The sequence below is a fragment of the Echiichthys vipera genome (genome assembly GCF_963691815.1).
Source record: "Echiichthys vipera genome assembly, chromosome: 5".
NCBI lineage: Eukaryota > Metazoa > Chordata > Actinopteri > Perciformes > Trachinidae > Echiichthys > Echiichthys vipera.
This window is the reverse complement of record NC_139830.1, coordinates 25,010,133-25,035,848: the sequence shown is the minus strand read 5'-3', so window position 1 is coordinate 25,035,848 and position 25,716 is coordinate 25,010,133. Positions and strand designations below refer to the sequence as shown.

Genomic DNA, 25,716 nt, shown 5'->3' with positions numbered 1-25,716 from the left:
TACCTGTATTCTTGCATCTATATTTGACTGAGAGTTTATTGTTTTACTTTATATATGTATTTGGCTAGGGGTTATTGTTTAACTTATACTGTAAATAGTAGATGCCATACTTGTATACCTTTTTATAAGCTGCTGGAAATTCAATTTCCCTGCAGGAGTCATCCCAAAGTGATCAATAAAGAAAAGTCTAAGTCTCTAAGTCTTTTAATGAAGAGGAATCCAGCTAATTTGGTCACATATCAACTAATGTATGAAGTCACTGTGAATTAACTGAGGATCTAAGTGTGAACTAATCACATAAAGTCATAGTGACTTGATCATTTGTTAATGGTGTTAAGTATATGAGTATACCTTTATTATAAAGTGTTACTGAATATTTGTGTTCTGTCTCCTGTACGGTGGTCCTTTATTCCTTAAAGACATTTCGTCATACAGCAGTCTCGCCTCCTCTGTTCTTATCTAATTTACATTGCTGTTATCTTGGTTGTAGATAACAGAGATTGCACTTCAAGTTAATCCGTGTGGATGCTGATTCATGTGCTTATGATGCACACAAAGGCCTTGGCCCTATCTCAAACGTAATTTTTCTGATATCAGAGGGGATTCTCATGCCGTGGCCTACATATTTCTTTGATAAGTGTCTTACATTCAAATCTACATGATGTGTTCTTCAAATGCTGAAATGACCTATTTCTCAGACATGGTCTGTTACTGTGACCTCATGGCTCATGTTTTCTGCCTGCCTTCAATTCATGTTCAACCCAATCTTCTGGTACTTTTTAAAATCAAATTTCAAATATTGCAGACACTTTTAGAAAGTGCATTTTACTGAGCCTCGTGGTGTTCAAGTTTTGTGGGTTCTTTATCAGTGTTGCTGTTGTAATAATCCATTTTTACTTCAAAGTATAGCTCTAGATTTGTTCAGAGACTTGACAGCTGAGGTCTGGTGGTAGCTTTTACTTTCCTGGCCTGACTGGGCTGTTTGTCTACCTGACAGGTCAGACTGCTCTCAGACATTTGTCTTGCTTCACAGCGTGAGAGAGCACAGCAGCATCTGCTGCAACCATTACACAAACCCATTAACCCTCAGCGTACTCCATGAGGTGAAGATAATCAACATTGATATGTATTTGGTTATATTCATTAAATATTATGCTTAAGTGATTAACATTTTAATAAAGCAGCAACATTCAAATAAATCTAAAAGTTAATGTCCTGATGAAAATGAAAAACCAGACCATTACATTACAGACAAAACATAACCTCATTATTTAAGATTCACAGAAAGCTCTGAGGACAGTAATTAGCAAGCTTTCATTTATTTGTGTTATGTCTGACTTATGACCCTGTCACTCACACATCAAAACATATACTGCTGTATTTTCTAGCTGAATCGCTTTTCTACCTAATACAGTAAAATGTTCGACTCCAGATTGAAAAATCAGCTCTAAATCAAACCATAGAAACAGCTGGTAACAGGCAATACCATCATATGTTAGCAGTCAGTAGTGTATATTAGTGTTACAGAGCCTGTGCAACAAGAAAATGTTCCATTAGTGCCACCATGTGATTAGCTGTACAGATACAGGGACAGAGGGAATTATGAGTATATTCGCGCTAAGGGAAACGTGTGTTAAGTCTGAGCCTAAGGGTCCTTTGCTCCTGGCTGAAAGAGTGCAGTGTGCACAGTAAATACATCTGTAATCTTCAACAAAGTATAGCCAGCTAAATCCTCTGCTCTTCTTTCTGCTCAACATGCATGAATTCTCCCAGCTGCCTGATGAGCTTTGCCAGTGTATCCACGTCGTGGTTCGCCCTTTCCAGCAGCTCAAAGCGGAGACTGGAGATGTCCTGTTTGATCTCCTTCAGTTCACCTGTGGGGCAGTAAGTGAAACAGTGTCAAATGATGTTCCCTAATTCTGGGGTCAAGACATTAAAGACAAACTGTATCCAGAAAGCCTTCTGTTCTCACCTTCATTTATTTCACCGTTGTCTTTATCTCTCTGTGCTTTTAAGATGTATCTTTTGATGAGGCGATTCATTATGTCCTGCAATAAAAAATAAAGGATTTGAGCGGTGTTGTTTAATTATACATGTTTGGAGTCTTGCATTGGAAATAACAAATCAGGAAAACATACTTAATGTATCAAAAGTAAAAGTATTGAAATAATGTCCCTGTTATACTATTATATATTATATCATTAGATAATTATCAGTCATGCATTAATGCATAGGACTGTATTTAATGATTATTTTCATTACTGATTCATCCGCTGATTATTTTCTCAATAATTAGACTGATGGTTTTGCCTGTAAAATTGGGAAAATTGTGAGAAATGCAATCATCACAATGATTGTTTTGTCCAATCAGCAGTCCAAACCTCAACATTATTAAAAATACATTAAAATAATCAAGATAATTAAAAGGGAAAGCAGAAAATCTCCTCTGTTTTTTTAACATGAAAAATGACCCCCAAAACATACATAATTTCCAACAGATTTTCTGTAAATCAACTAATCGTTTCAGCTATACTATAACTAAAGCTGTCAGATAACTGTAGTGGAGTATAATGTACACTATTTTCCTCTGAACTGTGGTGGAGTAGAAGTATAAAGTGGCACAAAAAGAAAGACTCAAGTAAAGTAAAATGAGTAAATATACTTAGTTACATTCCATCACTGTGTACAGTAAGTTCCTTTAAGTTTCCTCTACATATGAGATCATAAAATGAGTTTAAAGTTAAAATAACATTGGAATATTAAGGTTCACAATATTAAGGTTATGTATATGTGTACAAAACTCCAAAAAAAAGATTCAGCAGCTTAGTTAAGAAATGAAAACTGCTTTACTTGGTAATGCGTTAGACAAAGAGAAGCTTCCACACTCCGATCTTCATGTTGCCTCAACTAAGATTAGAAACAACAACAGAAAGGAGAAGAAGAGAAGCAGCACTGTTAATGCTTACACCTGCAACGTATGAATGTGACACAAGAGGGCCCTGTAGACCTGCACCACAGAACATGGGTAAACTTTACCGGAAGTATTGCAAATGTCTCTAGCCATTCAATCATTCCCTTGCTTGAAATATCATTGGTGTCAGCAGCTGATACCTCACCTTGTTAAGCTCCATCTCATCTTTTGAATTTTCGTTTGAATTTTCTTTGCTTTTGTCTTTAGGTAAATCCCAGAGAAATTCCCTTATCCCTAGTAAGAGGGAAATGACGGACTTGGGGCTGGGTATGAGGTTGAAGGGCACCGGCAGTGTGCTGCCATGCTCAAAGTAAGAGAACCAGAGTTTAGCTCTGGCAAACTTCCACTCAACATCAGCATCATCCTGCACCAACAGAGAAGAAACGGTAAGAAGGGGGTAAGTGCCAGGAGGGGCATTTGATGAGCAATTGATGTTTTTGTGAAATGAAATCATTCCAAAATAATTATGGTCTTAGAGCAAAATGGTCATTATCACAACACAACATAATCATTTGTGGATGGTTATAACGTACCTCAATTTCTTGGAAGGAGCTGTTGAACATGGCAATGAGCATATTCAGCAAGACAATCACCATGATGATGTTGTACAACCCGTACAAAACATAGCCAATATTCTCAATGAACTTGTGGTCGATGTTGATGACCACTGATTTCACTTCTGATAAGCCAAAGATGGCCCAGAATAACGTTTTAAAACTCTCTTCAAGCCTGGAGGAATAGAGAAATGGGAATAGAATAAGTGTAGCGCATCCAATGTGTTAGTTTTACGTCATATTCATTTAAAAAATATTGTATCCAAAGACATCAACGGAAAACATTGTGAACGTTTTCAATACACAATTTCACACTCACGTTGTGAAGGCATCGTTGTGCTTGGCTCCAAGGTAGTATGAGTACAGACTGAACATTCCCACCATGAAAGCCACAAAGACTGTTATGAAAATCACCATGAATTTAAAGATGTCTTTCACTGTTCTTCCCAGAGAGATCTGCAAAGGCCCGAAGCTCTCATTGGCAGGCAGGATGTATGCAATGCGAGAGAAACTCAGCACAACTGCAATTGCATAGAGGCCCTCAGAAATGAGCTGCGGGTCTGAAGGCACCCAGTTGATCCGAGCTGAAAATGAACAAAGGCTAAATGTGACCTTTTTTTAACGTAAAACTTCACTACATTTACTGTAGATCACTACCTATAGAAGTCATACAGGTATCTAGATTTAGCCTGGGTGGAAAATGAACATCAGTTGAAAGGATCACAAAGTAAAGTGATAGAGATGTTAGATATTGCCTTAACACAGTTCAACCACTCGTTTTAGACATATAAAATGTTTTGACGAGGATATCATCATATGGCTCAGGCCTGAGCCAGAAAATCAAATAGTTGAAAAAAGCTGTGATGATACTTAACAACACTTGGTGGGAAAATCAATTATTTATTTTCATGGATTTCCTGTTCTGGGTCTCGAAAATATGGTAGTAAAAGATCAATGGACGTTTAATTACCTTTTAAAATAAAATATAAATATTGCATCTATCTAACTATAACACTTTAATTATTTGGTCCACCCTTACCTAGCTGGAAATATTGTATCTCAAAGGGCAAGGTCATGTTGGATAGGTCCGTGTAGTGCTTGTCAACGTAACACTGGGCAGAGTATGCATGCCAGAAGGCCATTAATCTGGCAATGAATGAGGTCATAAAAATGGCCAAAATACTAAAGTCAAGAAGGTTCCATGGTTCTGAGATGTATTCCCGGATGTCCTGCGACCAGATGTCTTTACATTCTTCCCAGATCTTCCCTGTAGGTAAAAAAAAAAAAATCACACATTTGGTTGGCAGTCACAGTGTTTCCCTCTCATACATGGCTGATATGATTTGAACAGAACACGTTGTATAACCATGATAAATAAGACCTGAATTGATAGTGAAATCACATAGGATTTACTGATGCTGTATACTGGCAAAGTGTGTTTGATATGGCTCCAAAGTCTCGTCTGTTGAGTGTCACCATGCCTTTTTTCATCTTTGGAAAGCCATTACCTGTCTGAGTTAGTAGGGTACATGTGGAAAGAATACATAATTATCTATGCGGGCAATTTCCTAGAATTAGATGCTTGAGGATTTATCACCCTTCTGTGACATGATGTGTCCTTGACCCTCCTTGCACAGCAGAGTGGTGTACATGTAAAGGTGTTTACAGAAAGATGGGGGAGGAATAAATTAACATAAGGAAAAGATATACCAACGTCATAGAAAAAAAACTAACAGCTAGTTGTGATTGTGTACATGAATGTGGAAGGGATAGGGGTGTGGGGGGTTACACTCATGACCTATGACCCAGGATATGATGAGAATCTCCATCCAGGTTAGGGGGGTGGTCTTCATACGGAACAGTTGTGATGGGTGATCGTGGGCGGTCATGTTAGGCAGCAGCGATGTTCCCTCAAAACGATCTGCCGCGTTCAGGACCAGTAGGCATAGGAATATTATAAAGGAGGCTGCGTGGGCCACAAACTTCAGGAAAGGTCCACACATGAGTTTCCCTAACTGACACAAGTCAGAGAATGGCAAACAGAGCAAAGCTTAACATCATTTTGGGTTGCACCAAATTAATTTCACAAATGACATGATATCATCTCTGCACACAGTAAGAGACTCATCTAAACTTAAAGGTCCCATATTATGCTCATTTTCAGGTTCATACTTTAGGGTTTGGCACATGTTTACATGTGTTAATGTTGAAAAAACACTTTTTTTTTTCATACTGTGTCTGAATATACCTGCATTCACCCTCTGTCTGAAATGCTCCGTTTAAGTGCCTGCCCCTCAAGTCCCATAAATAGTATAGTTGTGACATCACAACCATACAGGAGTCCTGATGGCGCGTTTTAAGACACAGGCTGAATACAGGCTGTGTGCATTTTTCTGTGGATTGAGCATTTTGATAAATAGAGCACATAACACAGAGAACTGCTTTATAATTGGATAAGATATGGAAATGTAATGCTCCACACAGAGAGCGCGTTAAGAAGTTTTGTGACAACCGTGATTCGCTAATCTCACAGAACAGTTACATTTCCATTTTATTAAATAAATCGACCCACGCCTGCATTTTATGTGTTTTGGACATATGAACCATATCTACATTGACTGCAACATTGGCCTATTTAAACATCCAGGACACACAGCAACATTATGTCCAAGTCCAATCTTCACTCTCTTTTGAGCTCTTTTAAAATCTAAAAAAATATCTAAAATATTTCCTAAAAGAAAAGTCAAGACAATGAATGCTAAATCTAACTATTCAGTAAAACAATGTATGGACTTTTTTGAAACTAACCTTACTTGATGGTGCTATCCAGTACATAAAGGACAGAACAGGCAACCCAACAGCTACACCAAGGACAAGGAGGATTTTTACTGCTGTGGTTTGCTGACGTAGTCCATATAAGTTCTCGTACCAGATGGAAAGGAGTTGCTGTTGGCAGTTTGGATGTGCCACAAACTGCCCCATTGGCATTATATGCAAGTAGAAAGAGGGAGGGAGAGGCAAAGTAATTATTAGGGAACACCAGAGTGCAAGAAAAACACAAGTTTGAATCTGAAAACAAGTGCATCAATTCTAATCCAATAAAATGAAAGTGCTTTTCTCACATTCTTACCTTTTTAACTTCATATTTTATTGCCAGTTTTAACCTGATTAAGTTTTGCCTGCCCAAGGTCTCGCTTTGACATGATTCAGTGTCCCCGTTCAAGATAGCCTTCACTTCCTCTGTGTTTCGACACAAATCCAGAAGTCCCACCACAAAGTCTTTACACTGCATGGACAGTTTCTTGTAATCATTCTATAACAGATAGAGGCAACATATAAAGATCCTTATTCTTGTACTTTTATGAGTCACTAACAGCACACTGCAGCCATAATGGTGTAACTGCAGCCTGCATTTTTAATCAGCATGATGTAAAGCTATTGTCTCTGTAAGTATAGTACAAAAACTTGAATACTGCACCTTGAACTCCTTTTCAATGTTGGCCAGAACTGCAAGTTCATTGCTCAGCTCCAGTGCTGCCATCACTGGGTCTTCATTGGAAAGGGATAGATACGCTGGACTGGCCAGACATTCATATGCATTGATGCGGGACTGTGAATGGCTAAATGAGTCATGCCTCTGCTGCTCGCTGCAGGTCCTGCACTGGCAGAAGTAGTCATGGGGCCGCTCTACACGGGCGCCCTTCATAAGAAGTATATGCACAATTTCATACTCATGGCACTGAGAAGCCAGGATGATGGGAGTGATGTCTTGGGAGAAACGTGTCCCATCCTCATCATAGGCAAAGAAGTCGTCACGTGTGTCTGCCTTGCTGGGGGTATTAGTCAGCCTCTGACCGTCTGCAAAGGCCTGATGGCTCAGTATGGCCTCCACTATACGGATGTAGCCTTTGCTGATGGCTAAAAGCAAAGCATCCCCTATTCTTGCGAGGTCTTTCTTCCTAAGTAGGAGCTTAGTCACCTCTAAATGCTCATTGGCAACTGCCAGCTGCAGTGCATTTTGGCCCATGTAGTTCACACAGTTGACGTTGAGGTCTTGCAGCTCCTCTAGCATCCGCCTCACTTCAGGAATGTTGCCATATTCTGCAGCATCTAAGAAAAGTTCCTCTGTCAGGGAAAGGCTGGAGGAGGACTGAGCATGATACAGGTAACCAGCTCCCCGTAAAGCTTGTCTGCGGGGTTTGGCCACAGCCTGTTGCAGCATTATGAGTCTCCCTTCATCGTTCCACCTAAACACAGGTAAATATATGGCTGACAATGTGTAAATGTATTAACGCAATACTCAAATTTCAAAATCATACAAATTCCGATTGAGTAAGACTTACTATTACATTCTTACTAAGCAGACACATTACTTTAAAGATCCGCTCCAATGGAAATAAAGTTTCAACGTTATTAATACATCTATATGGTGTTGTGTGTTTTATATGCTACAAGAAATACCATGACCAAAAAAAGCAGTCAGCACTATGGCTGAGGATTTCTACCTGCAGTGTATTGACATCAGTCCCTAAATTCTGTATCCAGACAGCCAGGGATTCTTACATCACATACCCAGAGAACCAATCCCCTCAACTTGTGGCTGGGTCATTCCATAGTGTAACTATGGCAGCAGTGGTGTGATGGGCTCGAGGCCAGATCAAGAATTTCTCAATGGAAGAGTAGAGTAGGGAAAATCCATACTACATGTTAGTAGGTTAAATCAGTATGTGGGATGTTTTAGTATGTCTGAAACCTTAATATGAAACCAATAGAATGTAAATTGCATAATATTTCTTGTCAAATATTACAGTAGGCAAACACTGGACACTACGCCGGTATAAATATCCCATGATGCAATGTGTTAGTGACAGCATCGTCCATAACAGACAAATGGACTAAGGCAGCTCTGTAACATCAATAATGTTTCAATCTGCATTTACACATCAGTTATTTCCACCGTTGGACTGGTCGCTTACCATTTCTAGTCATTTTTAGCATTATCTGATGATGCTGGCAGAGCTGAGGTTGGCAAGGGTTACCATGGTTATGGCTTCCAGGAAGAGACATGGTAGCCTACAGCTCAGGGCATTGGAACTGATACATACTACTTTTTACATACAGAAAACTATGTTGAACAATATATATTAAGTAGTGCATAGTATGTGATTTCAGATGCAGCAGATATGCTTCCAAACCCTTTTCAGAGTTTTTTTTTTTTCTTTATAAGTGGGAAAACCATGTTAAACAAAATACTTATCATAGAAGAGTATGTTTTACATACTGTCTGGAGGAGAACTTACTAATAGTTACTACTGTCGTAGGTAAATTACCATCAGCTCCGTCTTTATTTTCCAAAAAAGGCCTTGGGAATAAGAAAGCAGGAGGGACTAGATTACAGTGTGCAATGGAGAGCTGGTCTCGACTGGATTATAACTGGCTCTACATGTGTGACACCACCCACAGACTCATCATCTGCTCTCCTTCATTATATGGCCTAACATTGTCCATCCACTCTCAACTCTACATGATAGTTGACCAAATCTATTTTGCATTATACAACACTGTTGTCAAGTGTTTTACCATTAGTGCAGTGGTAAACTTTTATTTACTGGTTCAAGTAAACTCCATTCATTAGACAATGAAAGAACCATAAAACAGTGACTATCTCTAATGCTAATTCTAATTTCTGTCATTGTCAAACGAGAAAATCTACTTTCTGTTCAGTAATTACATTTGAATAACGTGGTTATCTCAGGAGCTAATTGCTTCAGCACAGATGATGACAGATGATGACAACGTCCCTTCATTCAATCACAATTAGTGTTAACTGAGCAATCTGATGAGCGCATGCAGTGTATGCAGATTTGTTCTAATACAGACACATTGTTCATCTTTGGCATCTAGTCTATATTAGCTGAGACAGGATAAAATGAAAACGGTGTTTTGCTGTTCAGCCAGGGAAGGTGTGAAAATCACAACTAAAATGTGGATTTACCTGCCTGGTTTCCTGAGAATACATTGTTGTTTTCGTTCTGCTGCCCTTCTTCATCATCAGACAACTGGGTACTACCGGGAGATGAAAAAGCAAAGAAAAAAGACATTGCTTTGGCATGATGGAGTACAAAACTCGATTTTGTATGGAGCCCCACAATACACAATACTAAACACAATACATCAAAATTAGTTATACAGCAAAAGTGTATGAGAAAATTCTTATCCAAACACATAAATACACCAGAAGCAAAATATTAAAGAAACCGTAAAACAAGCACAATGCCTCCAAGATGCAGTGGAGCAGAAGCAAAAGGTAGCATATGCTCACTCAAGTAGAGCACAAGTACCTCAGAACTGTACTCTCAAGTACTACTTGGGCAAATGTACCCACACTCCATCACTTCACATGGACAATGCAGACACACTAGGAAAAACAAGGAGAAGCGTAAACCGTTGTAGAGATATATTTGTCAAGCTGAAGGACATCCTGACACTGGCTGTAACGTCATGATACACAACAGAGATTCTTCTGCAATTTATGTCTTCAGAGGAAATCTGTGCGTCTGCATGTGATATATTAACACTAAACATGTATAATAGGCTAACTGGAAAAATATGTTCTAAAATTGTTCTCAGCATGAAGAAGAAGACATCAGTGTTATTAGCACATGTCACACTGCAGGATGAGATCACTGAGTACTCTCCCCTCATACTGATGGTCCTTTTGGGAATAGCATAGGTCTGAAGCTTTTCCTTTAACCTGAACACTGATTTACCTTTTTTTTTTTTGGAAATAAAGCACAGAACTACTTCACCTTCAAAGCATCATATCAACAGGGTGGTGCACTCACCTTCACAAAAGCCTGATGTGCCAAATGACTTCACTTGCACTTCATTAAGTCGTTATACGACCAGAAAAACTACGTCCAAATGCGACCGTCCGCAGCCCACTTGTACCCGAATCCTGTCCGCCCCCTGACCACCTGTCTGACTGGCTCTCACCCTTCATCCCACCTTGGGTCTGGATGCTGACGGTGCTGCCTCCGCACGCCCAGTGGGCGGTTTTCTAGCAGCTTTTTAGGTGTGTTTTTATAACGCGGTGTATTAACGGACATATTTAGGTCATATATTGGAGATTATAAAGACAAACTGTTCGTATCTCAGTTTACCTATTTCCTTGATATTCCACAGATATGACCGATAAACCCGGTAAAAAGTTATTAAAGCATTTTGTCAAACTATAGAGGATTTAAGCACAGCATAACAGGTTGTGTCCTAAATTAATGTGGAACACTAAGATAATATTTATTACGAACTATTTGCAATTGTCAGTGTGCTGCAGGGTAATATTCCCCCACTAATACTCTATGGCGTTTGGCACACTGAAAATAGATTATTTGATGCAGTAACCCTGTTCATAGGAAAGCGAAAACAATCTGGAAAAAAGCTTTTACTAAATCCTCTTAACCCATGGAGCCATCAAGTGTAACAGCAACACACCTTTGTATTTCATGAGCAGACAGCCTAAACTATGCAAAACATTTTATCGAATATAAAATATTTCAAATGATTAAGTTCTCCAAATATATATCGGCTGTCTAAAATGACGTAAAAGAATATGCAGAGCAAGAGGTCATGGCTGAAATATGTTTAAGCTGCAAAACAGCTATCTGTTCTCATCCCGATGATAGTTATATTTTACGACACTCCCAGGTGTACCTGAAGGCAACATGAACATAGTGAGCCTGCGCCCCCTGCTGGACATGGCGGGTATGACCACCACTGTCCCCGTTGACAAGGAGCTGCGTCCTCGGTTGCTATGAAGGACTGAACGCAGACAGACTCAGGTGAAGCGGCTAGAAAAGTCACAAGTTAGCCGAGTTGTTTCTGACTTTTTTTTCAACGAAAAACAACGCTGCGATGTGGATTCCAACATTTAATTTGCCAAGTTTATCTTCGCCCTGAAAATGGTTGAAGGAGTTGAACGGAGTACCGTGAGCTAAAAAGGACCCGACGAGCCCAGTTAGCTGGGAGCTGAACCTGTATGTCTGCCCGGTGTCGACAAGAAACAGCAGCCTCGGAGGATGCAAGTTGTTCAGGGCAACTTCTTCTACCACTCGTATCCTACAAACGTTTAATTATTTATCCTGTAGAGTTATTAACGTTATATAAACGTGTAACGTTATCACACGTCTAACGTTAACTTAGTTGGCCTACACCTGTGTTACTGAGAAGCTAAAGTAGCTAACAATATCACAGTGTAGCAATAATACAAGTAGCCTAACGTTCAAAACCCTGCATTCAACCGTAAAAGTACAAAAGCAATAGCATCAAAATGTACTTAAAGAAAGAAAAGTAAAAGTAATAACGTTATACAAAGTGGTCAGTTTCATAAAAGTGTATAGGCTATTATGTGATTAAATTATAATTTCTAATACATTAATGTAAAGGTACCTTACTTTAATGTTGCAAAAACTTATTTGACTTGATTAGACTTATTTGTCTATACACTGTCTAGGAGCTTGTGAATTTCACCAAGGGATCAATAAATTATTATCCTTATTCACAACAGTACATCATAATTTATTATTTGTTGATTGTATTTTGTATTTATAATCTGAACTAGTAATTAAATTTATCAATGTGGTTAAGTAAAAAATTCAATACATCCCTCCCCCTGAAATGTAGTAGAGGTATAAAATGGAAATGCTCAAGTACCTCGACATTATTTCCCCCCACTGAAAACCATCCTGTATAACTCATGAGAACTTAACGTTAATCAGTTTTCACTGACTCAAGTCAAAGGTTATTGCACGTACAGTATCTACACGCCATTTAAAAGTGCTCCCCTTAGCTGCTCACTTCCAGAAATTCGAGGTTGGGAACTGATGGAGGCCTTGAAGATGAGAGACAACTTTTGGTTGAGGAGCAAAAGTTATGTAGATCCCGAGCTCGCAAGTTCTCCCTGGAAACCAACCGACGCAGGAAGTCAGTTTTAGTGCATAATAATTATGCATTGTTGTTTTGTGTCATCTCAGTTCAAACGGCATTCTGCAGCTCAAACCTGCGCATAGAGCCAGTTCTTTATCAAATGAAAGCAGCATCTTCCATTATTTCCTGTAAACAGATGCTGCTTTGCTGGTGTACAACATGCACCTCCTGGACAGCTTATGGTTCTGTCCTGAGATTAGCCCCTTTGATGGATGGGCTGTGTTGACAGGAGTTTACAGTCATGGAAATAGATCTGCTGACCCATTGGGCCACAGCAGTGACTGATAACTAAAGCTTCTAAATTCAACACCATATGAGGTTCAAATCCCTTAAAGATATTAATAATCTTCTAAATGTTTATTTCCATAGGTATTATCGGGGGCTAAAAGTGAGTGTTACTGTTTTTAAACTAAGAGGTTGAAAGAGTATGTTAATAGAGGGATAGCTGTAGGTGAAGGCCAGACTTATTGTGTAATATCAGAGACAGGTGATGTAGGTTTACAGTTAAAGAGTTAAAAATATTTTTTCTGAGGTACTTATACATAGTCAGTGCAGTAGATGGCATGGACACATCCTCAGTTTGGAGAAGAAGGGAGGAGGAAAGGCGTGGGAGCGTAAGTAATGTCCTGCTGTCGATGGAAGCAGCAGCTAAACATATTTAGCCACGTTAAGGACCACCAAAATAAATCAATATCAGTTTGAAGTGTACGCTTAAACTGATTGATTGTTTTAGGTGGGCGATAAGTGCCTCATACAACACGTATGTATGCACTAAAACAATAGGTATTGGGTATTAGTTTATCTAAAAGGGGAGAGTGCAATTTCATAAAACACATGATTACACATGGTTAAAAAAGCCAGAATTAGCCAGAAGGCTAGTTTTCATCTGTAGTCCCCTGGCCATGATGTGAAAAGGCAATAAAAATTACAATTTAAAAGAAGAAAAGAAAAGGAAAGAGAGAAGAAAAAACACACAATACATGTACAATATAATACAAAATACATATGCAAACACTTACTATACAATTAAGAAAAAATACAACATCACAACATAACACTTTATCATAACATCACACCAGGCTTATCTTTTAGTGTCGGCAGCTGTAAGTGTTGATAACCCACATTTTCATTTTTTTTGTGAAGGCCTTGTATGTTGTGAGCAGTTTAACCTCCTCAGGTACTGAGTTCCACACATTTGCACTCCTTACTGACCAGGCCGACTTACTGAACATGCTCCTGCATAGAGGAATATAACAGTCACCTCTGACAGAGCCTCGAGTGACACGCTCAAGGCTATTTCTTTTGGCGATGAACTCGCCAATTTATGCAGTACTTTCTAGGTCAGTTTTAAGTCTGCAAATGTGTGAAGACTGTCCCAACTTAAAATACTGTTTTTTTTAATTGCACAGTGATGATAGTGCCTAGGTTTTTATAATATATATAATAGAAAAAGATAATCGGTGATGAATGATCAGATAAGCAGAACATTTAGAAAAATTACCTTTAAATTGAAGATTAATTCTTGAACCATGTCAACAAAAAAGTTTTTAATGTTAAGCAATATTTGCTTGCTTCCTTTCATGCCAGTGTAAACAAGGAGTTATTAGGTATATGTTTGCATGTCTAAATAATATTGATGTGTGGTTTTGTTTGCCTTATTAGTCACAGTTGTAATGCCATATATTCAAAATGTTGGAGTTCGAAACTTTGCAGCTTTAATGAGATGGATCGATAAATAAAGATATTAGAAAATAAATATAAGATAATAAAGGTTTGGTTTATTTTTACTAGAACAGACATGGTTTAACTAAAATCTGTAGTTATTTTTTCTAGTTCTCAACACTGTTTGAAAATGTACACTTTTTGTTGACATTGTCCACCAACCATTTTTGCTTATTAATAACACATTAATGCTGAACTTGATTAACCCTGTTGATTGGCTTTCTCTGTGAACCCAGTAGTGAATGATAGCTTTGATTAATTAATGACTGCTGAAAACATATCTCGATGAACAGACTCAGGTTTCTGTATCTAAAACATGGCCAATCTACATTTAATCAATTAAAAGGTGCCTCCGGTTTATGGTCTGCTCTTTTTCATGGCTCAGGGCTCTGGAGGAAAGACGGAAGCAGTGGGACGTGCATGAGCAACGGCTGATAGAGAACATCCTAAAGCAACGCAGACAGCGAGTACAGGATGCAACTGAGCGCTTCCAAAGAGCCCATTTACCTCCTTCTCAGAGACGCAGACAATGTTAGTGATGTATCTTATATATGCCTCTTAGAACTAAGAGGCACAACAGTCTTAACACATTTCAGTTTATTTGTCTCCTTTCCATTATGTTATCTTTAGCCTTTAGAATAAATGTCCCAAACGTTGAAGATGCACTCAATGAAATTCAAGGCTCCTTGAATTCATATACCCGGCAATCCTCTTTCTTATCCAGCAACTCTAACATTAGCAGGTGAAAAAGTCATATTAATAATTTTATTATTCTCACGTTTCCAACATGACAAAACCTCATATTCTGGTGATATTTAGGTTTGTAACTTTTTTCTATTTTGGTTTTCCTTTAAAGAAGCTTCACTCCCTCTCCTAAGCCTCCTACAGTTTCTAAATCCTCCCACCGCCAAGCACTCTCTGTTGTGGAGGCCTACACTAAACTGCTTCAGGAGCACAGCATGACTTGCTTCAAGAACAGTCAACAAACTGAAAAGACACACGAGAAGCAACAACATCACAGTCCTCAGGTATGTTGGTTATTTTATATGAATGTGCAGGAAACCAAACAACAACTGGTATTCTCATATTCTCACAGTATTATTTCACCCCTGGTTAGTTTTTTTAAAGAGATATTTCAGATTTTTGATGTGGGATTGTATGACGTACTTATCCATTGTCAGTTTATTACCTACAGTAGATGGTAGACAGTAGATGTCCCCAGCTGGAGAGCCAGGCAGGGTATTGAGCGTGGAAGCCAAGCAATATACTGCTGTGGACGGGGGCAGCAGCTAAACATATTTTAGCCACCTAAAAAAAGGACCACCTAAAGAAAATCTATATCAGTTGAGTTGAAGTGTACGCTATATTTAGATTTAGTTATTGTCACTGCTTTACCACCATCATACAGCCGTGACAACACATTAAAGGGATCAGTTTTTTGAAGTGGGGCTGTATAAAGTACTTATTCATAGTCTTACCTGTAGTGTACACAATATTTAGAACATTTTCACAGCTTTATCTTGCCATCAGACAGCCCTGTTTAAGATAATTGAAACTATTCGATGCTCTCATCAGACTATTGAAAAACCTGTAATTTTGCCTCATAGAACATGGGAGTTGCTGATTTACTGGATACCTGGTTTTGTTACTTTGGTGTTTTAAAGGGTTAGGCACTAACAAACTAACTTACTGATCATGGCAGCTGCTAACCAACAAGTTCCATGTTCTGAGAGGTAATATTACTGTTTTTATCAATGGAGTCAGGTGGCTTGAAGAGAGCATAGATCAGCTCATAGAGCATCATATAGCATCATAGAGAACAGCTCTCAGTTCCTCCCGGACAGGGCTGTCTGACGGCAAGGCAAAGCTATGAAAAGATTTGAAATATAGCGTGCACTTAAACGGATTTGATTTTCTTCAGGTGGGTTTTTTTTAGGTGGCTGAAGTTGATGTTTAGCTACTGCCCTCAGCAGTACATTGCTTAGCTTCCGTGCCTGTCCTCTTGCATACTTCTTCAAACTGGAGGCGTGCTGATCGCCATCTACTGTAAGTATACACTGACTATGGTTAAGTACCTCATACAAACCCACTTCAAAACATCTGACTTATCAATTTATGTAAATTCATCCCTCCCTATGTGCCCTATGACGCAAGATGCTGCTTGGTCTCTCAGTTACACACAACTGACTAATATTGTATGGCAATGGAGTGACCATTGTCTGCTGCTAAAAGATTGTTTAAGAGAGTCTCTATACCGTTATAACCTGCTCTAAAACCAGACTGGAATTTATCAGGTAGTCTTTATTATTAATGATGTTAATGTCTTGCTTGTCTACCATCTTGGGCTTTCAAAATGCAGATTTTCACAAATAGCCCCGAAGGGGGCAGCAGTGTGGCATAATTCCTTTCCTGCATCAGGAACAGGCCTTTTAACTACCAACACCTTCAGCTCCCTCTGGTGAAGTGTGTGTGTTAATTATGTAAAAAAAAAAGTGCTATTTGTAACAGAGATTCTTGATTTGCTTTTGTGAAAAATGTCTGCCTCTATTAATTACAGATACAGCAAAGGGCAGAATAGATGCATACTTATATTTGCATCTATTCTTAAAGGCAGAATAGATACTTATAGATTTGAATTGATATGCTTGAACTAATATCTGTATCATCTCAAAAAAGTATGGTGTCATTTATGCCATTGTACTTACTTCTTTATCATTGTGACCTGTTTCATTATGTTAGCAAAAACTGTTTACATGCCATGTTCAACAAGGCAAACAAGGTGTCACACTATCTCAGCTTTGCTAACAAACTCTGGCATTAAGTGCACATTTTGTGCCAGAAGCATACATAATGAATCCCATTACAAATTCACAGGCCCAAAATACACACATGTGCATTAAATGGAGAGATGTCAGAATGAGGGGGCTGTCCATGGACAGTAAAGAAAGTAAGGAGTAAGTAGGGAAAAATTAAAACATTTGGGAAATAAAATGTAATATTTGCCTACTGTACCTTAGCATCACCACAACAAACAAGTGCACTTTTAGAGAAACAGCTGGTCAATCAACACAATAGCCCTCAATCTCTCTTTTCCACTTTCACCTTCTAAAACACAAACCGCCCTTAGGTATACATGGAAAATGTAAATCACATCATTATTTCCTACTCATCACCTCTCTTTTTCTTGCATATTTCAGGACAGCCAACTGTCTGATTGCTGTAATTCTGAACTCCTTTCAAGTAAGGACAGTTTGGAGAATGAGGTTTCCAACCACAGCACAAAAAATATACAGTATTCCTATTCATCATTCTTGCTCGACACAGAGAAGCCCCATCCAGACCCGAGAAAGCAAAATGAGTTGTGTCCAACATCAGACCTGACTTCGTTCTCAGCAATGATGCTTCTTGGTGACAACTTACCAAAATCAAAAAAACTGCATGAACCTAAGCAGAAAAAACAAGAGGACTCTGAGGGGCCTAAGAATAAGATGCATGTTTCCAAAGCTTCTTGGGGGTTCTCATCTGTTGAGCAAACACCTAAAATGGAGAACCAGCCTGCTCTGCACAACTGCAACTTATTAACTCTTTGTGAAATTATTAATGCGGTCCCAGAAAACCTTGAGGTAAATTCCTCAAAAAACAGTCCTGATGGCAACATTGTTACAAATAGAGTTGCTCCCGTCAACGCATCATTTGAGTCTTCATGCCCTAAACAAGAGCCTCCGTTGGAACTCAGTCAGAAGGGGGTCCATGATGAAAGACAAGAATTAAAACAACCAGTAGCTACAGAAATCCTTTTACCTTCCAAAAATGACAACAGCAAAGACATTTTTTGGAAGGCTCCCCCAAAGCCCAATATTTTGTTGAATGATAGCACAACAAATAATGCCTCACAAGAAGAAACTCTTCAGCAAACAGGAAAAGAAAACCACTATCTGTCATCCCACCAGGAGCCTGGTGCTTCTATAAACGACCTCAATAAGGTTGAGAAGTTGAAAACTGAGAAGTCCATTGATGCAGCATCCCTGCAACACACATGCTTGTCCAACATTCAGTCAGATGGTCTTAAGTGCCTTAAGTGTCCTAATGAGGAAGTACAGAAATTGCCTGTTTCAGTGAAGACCTCTCATTCAGTATGTGAGGTCAGATTCATTAAAGGAATCCTTAAAAAGCAGTCCAGATATATGTCAGGAGATGCCACATGTGGGTATGACTCAGGACATTTGATTTTTGCAAAACAAGTAGCTTTAGCGATCAGAGATAGTGTTGAATTGACTAGGACAAAAACCAAGGATATGGAGGGCAACAATACCATCAAAAAGAAGCTGCGTTGGTTTGATGAGGTACATGAGGAAAAAGAGGCCAAAGAACAGAACATAATGAAACAAAGGAAAGGCATTTTTTCTCAGTCAAATAACAACGCAGAGGACCACCAGCTAAGTCTCACTACAGTCTCAAGGGCTTCCAAGCCTGGGCCTAGCATGACCCCTCCAGCCTCCACGGGTTATCATTTTACAAAGCAAGCGTGGGCAGATGTTGGGGTTCAAGTCAGCTTGCCCCAGGAAAGAGCAGATGAGGTCAAGGTGGTGCAGAGCAGAACCAGAACTGGTGGCCTCAAGGTCCCTCGGAGAGAGCGCTCTGCCAGAGCTGGAGCGGGTCCTGTTTCCTCGCGGACTAGAAAGGGCACTGTCATTCGACCTCAATCTGCCACCGAGGTGTGTCAGATTGCTAAAACCCAAGGGAAGATCATTGTGCCCCGCCCACCTCCTAGAATGGTGTCGGTGGAAGAAAAGACGCCATGCATTGCTAAGACTCCATATGGCACGGATCATGCTAGTGTCAACTGTAAACAAGCTCTGACTTTAGAGCAAATCCTGCACAAGGACAACTCAGAAGGATTTTTCTCTCCTTACACACATGATGTAATTAGAACAGATAGTACTGTTATGTACACACCGCTGCTACCCTCGTATACCTGCCTCGTCTCAAAGGGCAACATGAAGGGCCCATTCAGCTCAGGTCATCAGGAAACTCAGGGCTGCAGCAGAAGAAGAGGGATGGTGTTGAATGAAAAAGCCCTCTGTTTAGATTGCACTCCTACAGATGAGGAGATCTCACAGCTCTGGCACGGTGTCCGCAGTGCCTTAGCCACCAAGGACGGTAATGTATATTTTGGCTGACAGCCCCTAACACAGTTTAGGCTTGGTTTGCGTGCCTGCAAAGATGTGTCATACAGATTTACATGCAGTCTCTAGAAAGCCTATTTGTTTCTAACTATTAGCTAACCAACTTTAAGTTTAAAATTAATAATGTGGGTACTGGCATACCGGCAGTACTATACTCTGATCCCTTTTATGTTTTATACTTAAAGGGATAGTTCGGATTATATGATGTGTGGTTGAATGCGGTACTTATCCAGGAGGACAGGCACAGAAGCTAAGCAATGTACTGCTGTGGATGGAGGCAGCAGCTAAACTCACTCAATATCAGTTTAAGTACGCTATAATTTAAATATTTTCACAGTTTTGGGCTGCATTTGCCTTGTCAGACAGCCCTGTTTAAGTTTACACAGGGCAGAACTGAAGCTGTTCTATGCTCTCCTCAAAACCACCTCTTTTGACAAATACAGAATTGCTGCTCTACCACTGTTAGTTTGTTTGTATTGTATGATTTGGGTGATTTTAAAGGGTTAGGAACTAATTTATTTCAATAAACAGATTCTGCATTTTAATGACGACTGTTTAGCTTTTCATTTGCTCTTTGTTATTATTTATCTGCATTCATTTATATCTGTTTATAACGTTGTTGTTGTCTCTCAACTCCAACTTCATATAGACCGTTAACAATGACTGCCGCTCAGAAGAGGAAGTCTTGGTCCAGATATCCGCTGGCTACACAGGAAGGCCCAAAGTATTGGCCGTTGCCACCAGAGGCTTAGTCAGATCTTGTCAGACCAATAGCCAGTGGGTTCAGATATTGGGTACTAACAAACAAACTAAACAAATGAGGCAGAAGTAGACCAGCAACTCCCAGGTTCTGTAAATAAAAATAATGTTTTTGTCAAGAGTGTGGTGGCTTTCACAAGAGCACAGATTACGGCTTCAGATCTCCCCTCATAAACCTAATCTATCTGAGGACAAGGTAAAGTAGTGAAAATATTCTAAATATGGCATACACTCAAACTTTTATTGATTTTTTTAGGTGGTCCTTTTTTGGTGTCTAAAATACATTTTAAAAACACGTACACGACGGGTGTGGCTCATAGGTAGAGCGGGTCTTCTTCCATTTAGAAGATCTTTGGTTTGTTCATCTGGTTCGCATGTCGAACTGTCCTTGACACTGAACCCGAAATTGCTCCCTGTGCTTGGCATGGGTGTGTGAATAGGGGTTGAATGGCTAGATTAGATGATGGGCAGGTAGCCTCTGCCATCAGTGTATGAATGTCTTTGTGAATGGGTGAATGTGACAAGTAGTGCAAAAAGCACCTTGGCTGGTTAGAAGACTAGAAAGATGCCTTATAAGTCCATTTACCATTTAGCTTCCGTGCCTGTCCTTCTCCCTGCTTCTCCAAACTGGGAGCGTGCAGTGTGCTATCTACAGTAGGTAATGCACTGACTATGAATAAGTATCACATACAACACCACTTAGGAAAAATCAGAACTACCCCTTCAAAATACTATTATGATCCTTTGAATATTTTTTTCTTTTGTATAACTGTCCTCCTGTCACATCAAATTGAAAGTAAAATGCAGTGAATGAGCTGCAACGTGTTGTGTAACCGCCACTATGCAAAGTTTAAGATACCAAAGATATTCCTTTCCCGTGATAAGCTATATTTCATAATTTGCATCAATATGCCATGTCCTCTTAGTGTCCACTAAGTGTTTACCACTATTACCAATTTATTGAATTTGATCCATGTAATCACTGACATACTGTTCTTTTTGCGTCATCTAATATTATGACATTAAAAAGTTAGTGAAAATGAAGTCTTGCTTACTTATCTTGAGAACAGGAAGCCAGTTATACCGGAAAAGTGGACTTAGTCGACCCTAAAAACTTCCTGCCTTACAATGGCCTGTTGTCTGCCTTGCCTCAAACCAGTGCCAATCTGTCCCTTGTCAGGCTCAGCGGTGATAGTCCCGACAGCCGTGTCAAAGCCATCACAGAAGATCTCTTCTGGAATCAAACGTTGGAGCCAAGCCAAATTTTCCATCTTAGTTATTTATCCTCTTAAGAGGACCACATAGCCTGGGCATCCCACAACTAACATTATCTTGTATGTTGTAGTTATGTGTTTTTATTTTTTGTTAATGATATCAGCAAACATATCGTCTCTCAGAAACTACTCTTGGAAAACAGGCCCTGCACAGTGGACGAGTTGTGAGGAAACCCTGCGTGGAGCAGAGCAGACAGCCTCCTGGCTCAGGGAACAGAAGGCTTCCTCAGCCCTCCCAGGTACGCAGTTGCCCTGTGGGGAGGAAGAGTGAGAATAATTGCCAAAGATCAGTAAATGGCCGTGTTTGAACTTGTTGATTCAGTTTTTCAGTCCCTTTCATGCTGTCCTTAGAGTTTGTAAAACTGACTAGACGCCATGATTTATGCCTCTCGAGACAAGACTTTCCGGATGGACTTGAGTTGTCAGTGTTGAGGCATAATGTTTTTGTTTACAACTTCCTTGCCTGTTATTGTGCTTTATGCCTATCACCTAGGAGAGGGGAGTGTACTTTATGCCACATAAATATTACTTGAAATTATTCTAAGACTTAAATGTGTTTATTTTGTTTTGTGCAGCCAACTAAACAGATCACAGAGCCAGTCAGACCGTCTTACTACACCAGTACTTACAACATGGCCTTTCCAGATGAAGGTATTGTGTTCACTGTGTGTCTGTGTTTATGTTTGTAGACAGTTATTACTAACTTTAGCAGTTAATACTAACTTGGCAGTATTACAAAACTGTCCATATTCTGTTGAGTTTGACATTTCATAGGACTTCCATCCTGTAGAGCCAATACTACTAAATCATTTTTACAGTACAACATTGCAGCTATATTTTACACATAAATGCATAAAAACAACAACAGTAAAATGGAAACAGGTGAAAATGGACGCCTTTGATGAAACTTGTGCTCTCAGGTTTGGTGAGTGCAGCCCAGTTACACCTGGCTGAAGTTCATGCTGGAGGCCCACTGGAAGAAACAGATATTGTTGCTGCCATGGAAACAGCCCAAACACAGAGGCCTGGCACGGTGCAGCAGCATAGCCAACAGCAGGCACTCACTGCCATTTCCTTGGAAGAGCAGAAAATCCTCCTCTCTCTGGACAGACTTAACCACCAGCTGTACTGTGAGCACTTCGTAAAGGCTGTTTGTATAAGAAATATCAATATCAATATAATATGAAGTGTACAATATTTAGAATATTTTCACAGTTTAACCTTGCTGCCAAATAGCCCTTTAAGAGAACTGAAGACATTATCAAGGCTCTCTTCAAAGCCAACAGCCTTCATTGACAAAAATATAAATTTGCCTCACAGAACACAGGAGTTGCTGCCCTACTGCTGCCTCAATCGGTTCTTTTGGCTGTAATTTTGTTTGTTCCTAACTTTTTTAAAACACCAAAGTCACACAATAACACAAACAAACTAACCCATTGAGGCAGCAGTAGACCAGGAACTCCCGTGTTCTGTGAGGTAAAATTACTGTTCTTGTCAGTGGCATCTGGTGGCTTTGACGAGAGCATAGATAATGGCTTCAGTCCCCCCATGTAAACATAAACATGGCTGTCTGACGTCAAGATAAAGCTGTGAAAATATTCTAAATATATGGCGTGCACTGCAGTTAACACACTGACTATGAATAAGTACTACCCCACTTCAAAAAAACGATCCCTTTAAAGTGTTAAAGAATAACCACTCCTGTCCGTTTCTATTTGTAGGTGTGCGGGAACATGTGGGGGGTAATACTTGCAAGCGTGGCCTCATACTTACTGATGCACCCTCTGTAAGTATGAATTTCTAAGAGAGTCATTGCTTGCCTCAATCACATACAATGCCTTTCTGAACATGTTTTATTACTTACCTCATTTCATTTATTTCAGACCAGGGAAGTGAAAGTCACAAACCATCACAAGCACCGAGCATCCTCAGCTAACAACCACTCTCGGTACCTGAAGAAATCCTGACTTACAGCATGTGTGGCCCACAGTGGTCTTCTCCCCCAGCAGTGCAGTATACCTGTCCTGTCACACTGTATAACCAAACACTTTATTGCCCTGTGAAATGAGTTTAGTCCCCTGTAAAATGAGATATGCCCGCTCAAGTATCTCCAAGATCTAATGGATTGTTAAGATAGAAATAGACATACCAGTAAAATTAGACCAAACAGAAGTTTTAAGTTGGTTAGTTGAAATTAGTTCTGTATTTTTGCCATCTGCTACAACAACTCATTTTCACAAAAATAATATTTTGCTTTTGTTAAGGCACTAACTATAAGCAATCACATTCTAAGTGCCTTTGAAAATGATTCTGGCTCTAACAATTTTTTTATTCACAAATAAGTGAAGTCCCTTCTTATAATTGATGCATGGAGAGAATTGATTGCAAAATATATAACGTAGTTTTGTACAAGATTAGATTTAGTTAAAATCTGTCTTATTGTGTATTTATTGAATATAGTAAAACTATGATGTGATGGAAACTATTTTGGGAACATTTTGGCAGTAAAGTAAATAAAGCTTGTTGTCGACGTACAGATAAACTGACTGGGGGGGGGGACTTAGGACAGGAAATGGATTGTAGAGAGAGGTATTGCGACATTGAAGGTGTGTTTGTCTTTCTTTCATGGCTGTAGAAATGGCGATTATATCTTGAGCAGTAGACTCAACCTACTGGCTTAACAAGGTGAGCCATTGCTAGAGGCCTTCCAGGCTTATGTTGCAATTGCATCTATCCTGAACTTCACTCTTACTTTAGGTATTATTTCATTTAATAGTGACCTTGAATTAGAGTAATGTCAGTACACTAAAGCCTATTTTTATATGAGTTTAGTTGTCAGCTACTGCAATTAATCTCCCTTGGCAGAAAATAGTTGCATCAGGGGGGAAAAGCTGCAGGGATAATTGATGTGAGTTTAGTTGCCTCTCCTTCACTGGCATGTCTGGTTTTGCCCCTAAGTCAACCTGCTAGGACTTGCTCCAAGAGGTGGAGGAACCCCAAGCTCATTTGAAGAGTCAGTCACCATGATGACATTTCTTTGGTTTAACTGCAGGTTCCTGGTTCTATGCATGCATACATTCTTGAGTGTTTCAACAAGAAGCTGTAAACAATGATGTGAATGTGGTGTCTCACTTTACACGAAAACTGAGAACAGGAGATAAAATGTACTCAGCTTTGGTGTATAATGATGCCTGCAGCAGCAGCGGCCCTTTGAGGAGTTGTGTGCAAAAATATTCTCCAGTAATATAAAATGACCACTGTTGTTATTTGAGGATGGACATTAATGTCACTTCTAAGCCAATAAGCATAAGGTGATTAGAGAGAAATCTTCATCTTTCTTTTCATCAACTGAATCTCAAAACAATTTACTATATTTGTATACAGCTTTTGTGTGGCTCAGGAGGTAGAGCAGGTTGTCCTTTGATCACAAGGTTAGCAGACTGATCCCCAGTTTCTCCTGTTTGCATGTCAAAGTGTCCTTGAGCAAGACACTGAACTCCAAGTTGCTCCCGATGGGCAGGCCAGTGTCTTGCATCTGTAGGTGAATGAGAAACAAATTGTAAAGTGCTAGATAGATAAAAAGGTCTGCACAAAGATTCACTGCAATATATATTGTGTGTGTATATATATATATATATACATATACAGTACATACGTGTGTATATATAAATATTACTAAAGTAAAGAAAATATCATGATTTTGCTTCCACCCCCTTTACTTGCATCAGTGATTGAATGGATCTGAATGCACATTCCAATAATGTACAGTAGAGTTTATCAATGCAAATCTATCTCCACAGCACCTAAAAACTTCTACTCAATGCTGCAGGATTTCTTTGAATCCCTTTGTTCACTTGAGTCATTATCCTGCACAATTGTGAGCTTAATGGCATTTAAGCCTTAACCAGCACAACACCCAGAAACTCAACAAGAAAGGGCAAGAGTGCTGAAAATAAGGGAAGACATTTTCACAGATGCAAGTTCAAGCTTGTGCTTTGGTCCGCTGTGACGCTTAATCTCATGTTCTGTTACAGTCCATGTCACATGCAACGAATGAGTGTCTGGTCTGGCTCAGTTTCTGTGAATGGAACAATTAGTTAGATGCATGTGAAAAGATAAAACTGTCTTGATAGCAGGCAGTTATTATTGACATGATTGCATGTGTAGACAAAATACTGAAGTGTGGTTGAAACTGGTTGGTTTGTTTTCACTCCATCATAAAAAGATTTTACACATCACATCACCTGCACACGTTTGACAGAGTT

The 25,716-nt window shown here is 39.4% G+C and overlaps 2 protein-coding genes across 2 annotated transcripts; one reads left to right on the top strand and one right to left on the bottom strand.

The window, feature by feature from the left end:
• Positions 1-1,725: 1,725 nt before the first annotated feature.
• On the bottom strand, positions 1,726-7,747 carry trpc6b (transient receptor potential cation channel, subfamily C, member 6b; the record flags this gene model as incomplete). Its single annotated transcript, XM_083913328.1, has 11 exons — positions 1,726-1,874; positions 1,973-2,048; positions 2,851-2,907; positions 3,117-3,335; positions 3,505-3,700; positions 3,845-4,109; positions 4,565-4,792; positions 5,324-5,540; positions 6,334-6,498; positions 6,656-6,838; positions 7,004-7,747. The coding sequence occupies 11 exons, from the start codon at positions 7,745-7,747 to the stop codon at positions 1,726-1,728; spliced, it is 2,499 nt and encodes an 832-aa protein (XP_083769454.1).
• Positions 7,748-11,603: 3,856 nt separating this feature from the next.
• cep126 (centrosomal protein 126) lies at positions 11,604-23,418 on the top strand (the record flags this gene model as incomplete). Its single annotated transcript, XM_083913327.1, has 11 exons — positions 11,604-11,638; positions 12,388-12,507; positions 14,618-14,763; positions 14,863-14,974; positions 15,089-15,260; positions 17,430-19,392; positions 21,575-21,690; positions 22,027-22,102; positions 22,372-22,581; positions 23,173-23,237; positions 23,335-23,418. 11 exons carry the CDS (start codon positions 11,604-11,606, stop codon positions 23,416-23,418), a joined length of 3,099 nt encoding a protein of 1,032 aa, XP_083769453.1.
• Between the last annotated feature and the right edge of the window lie 2,298 nt (positions 23,419-25,716).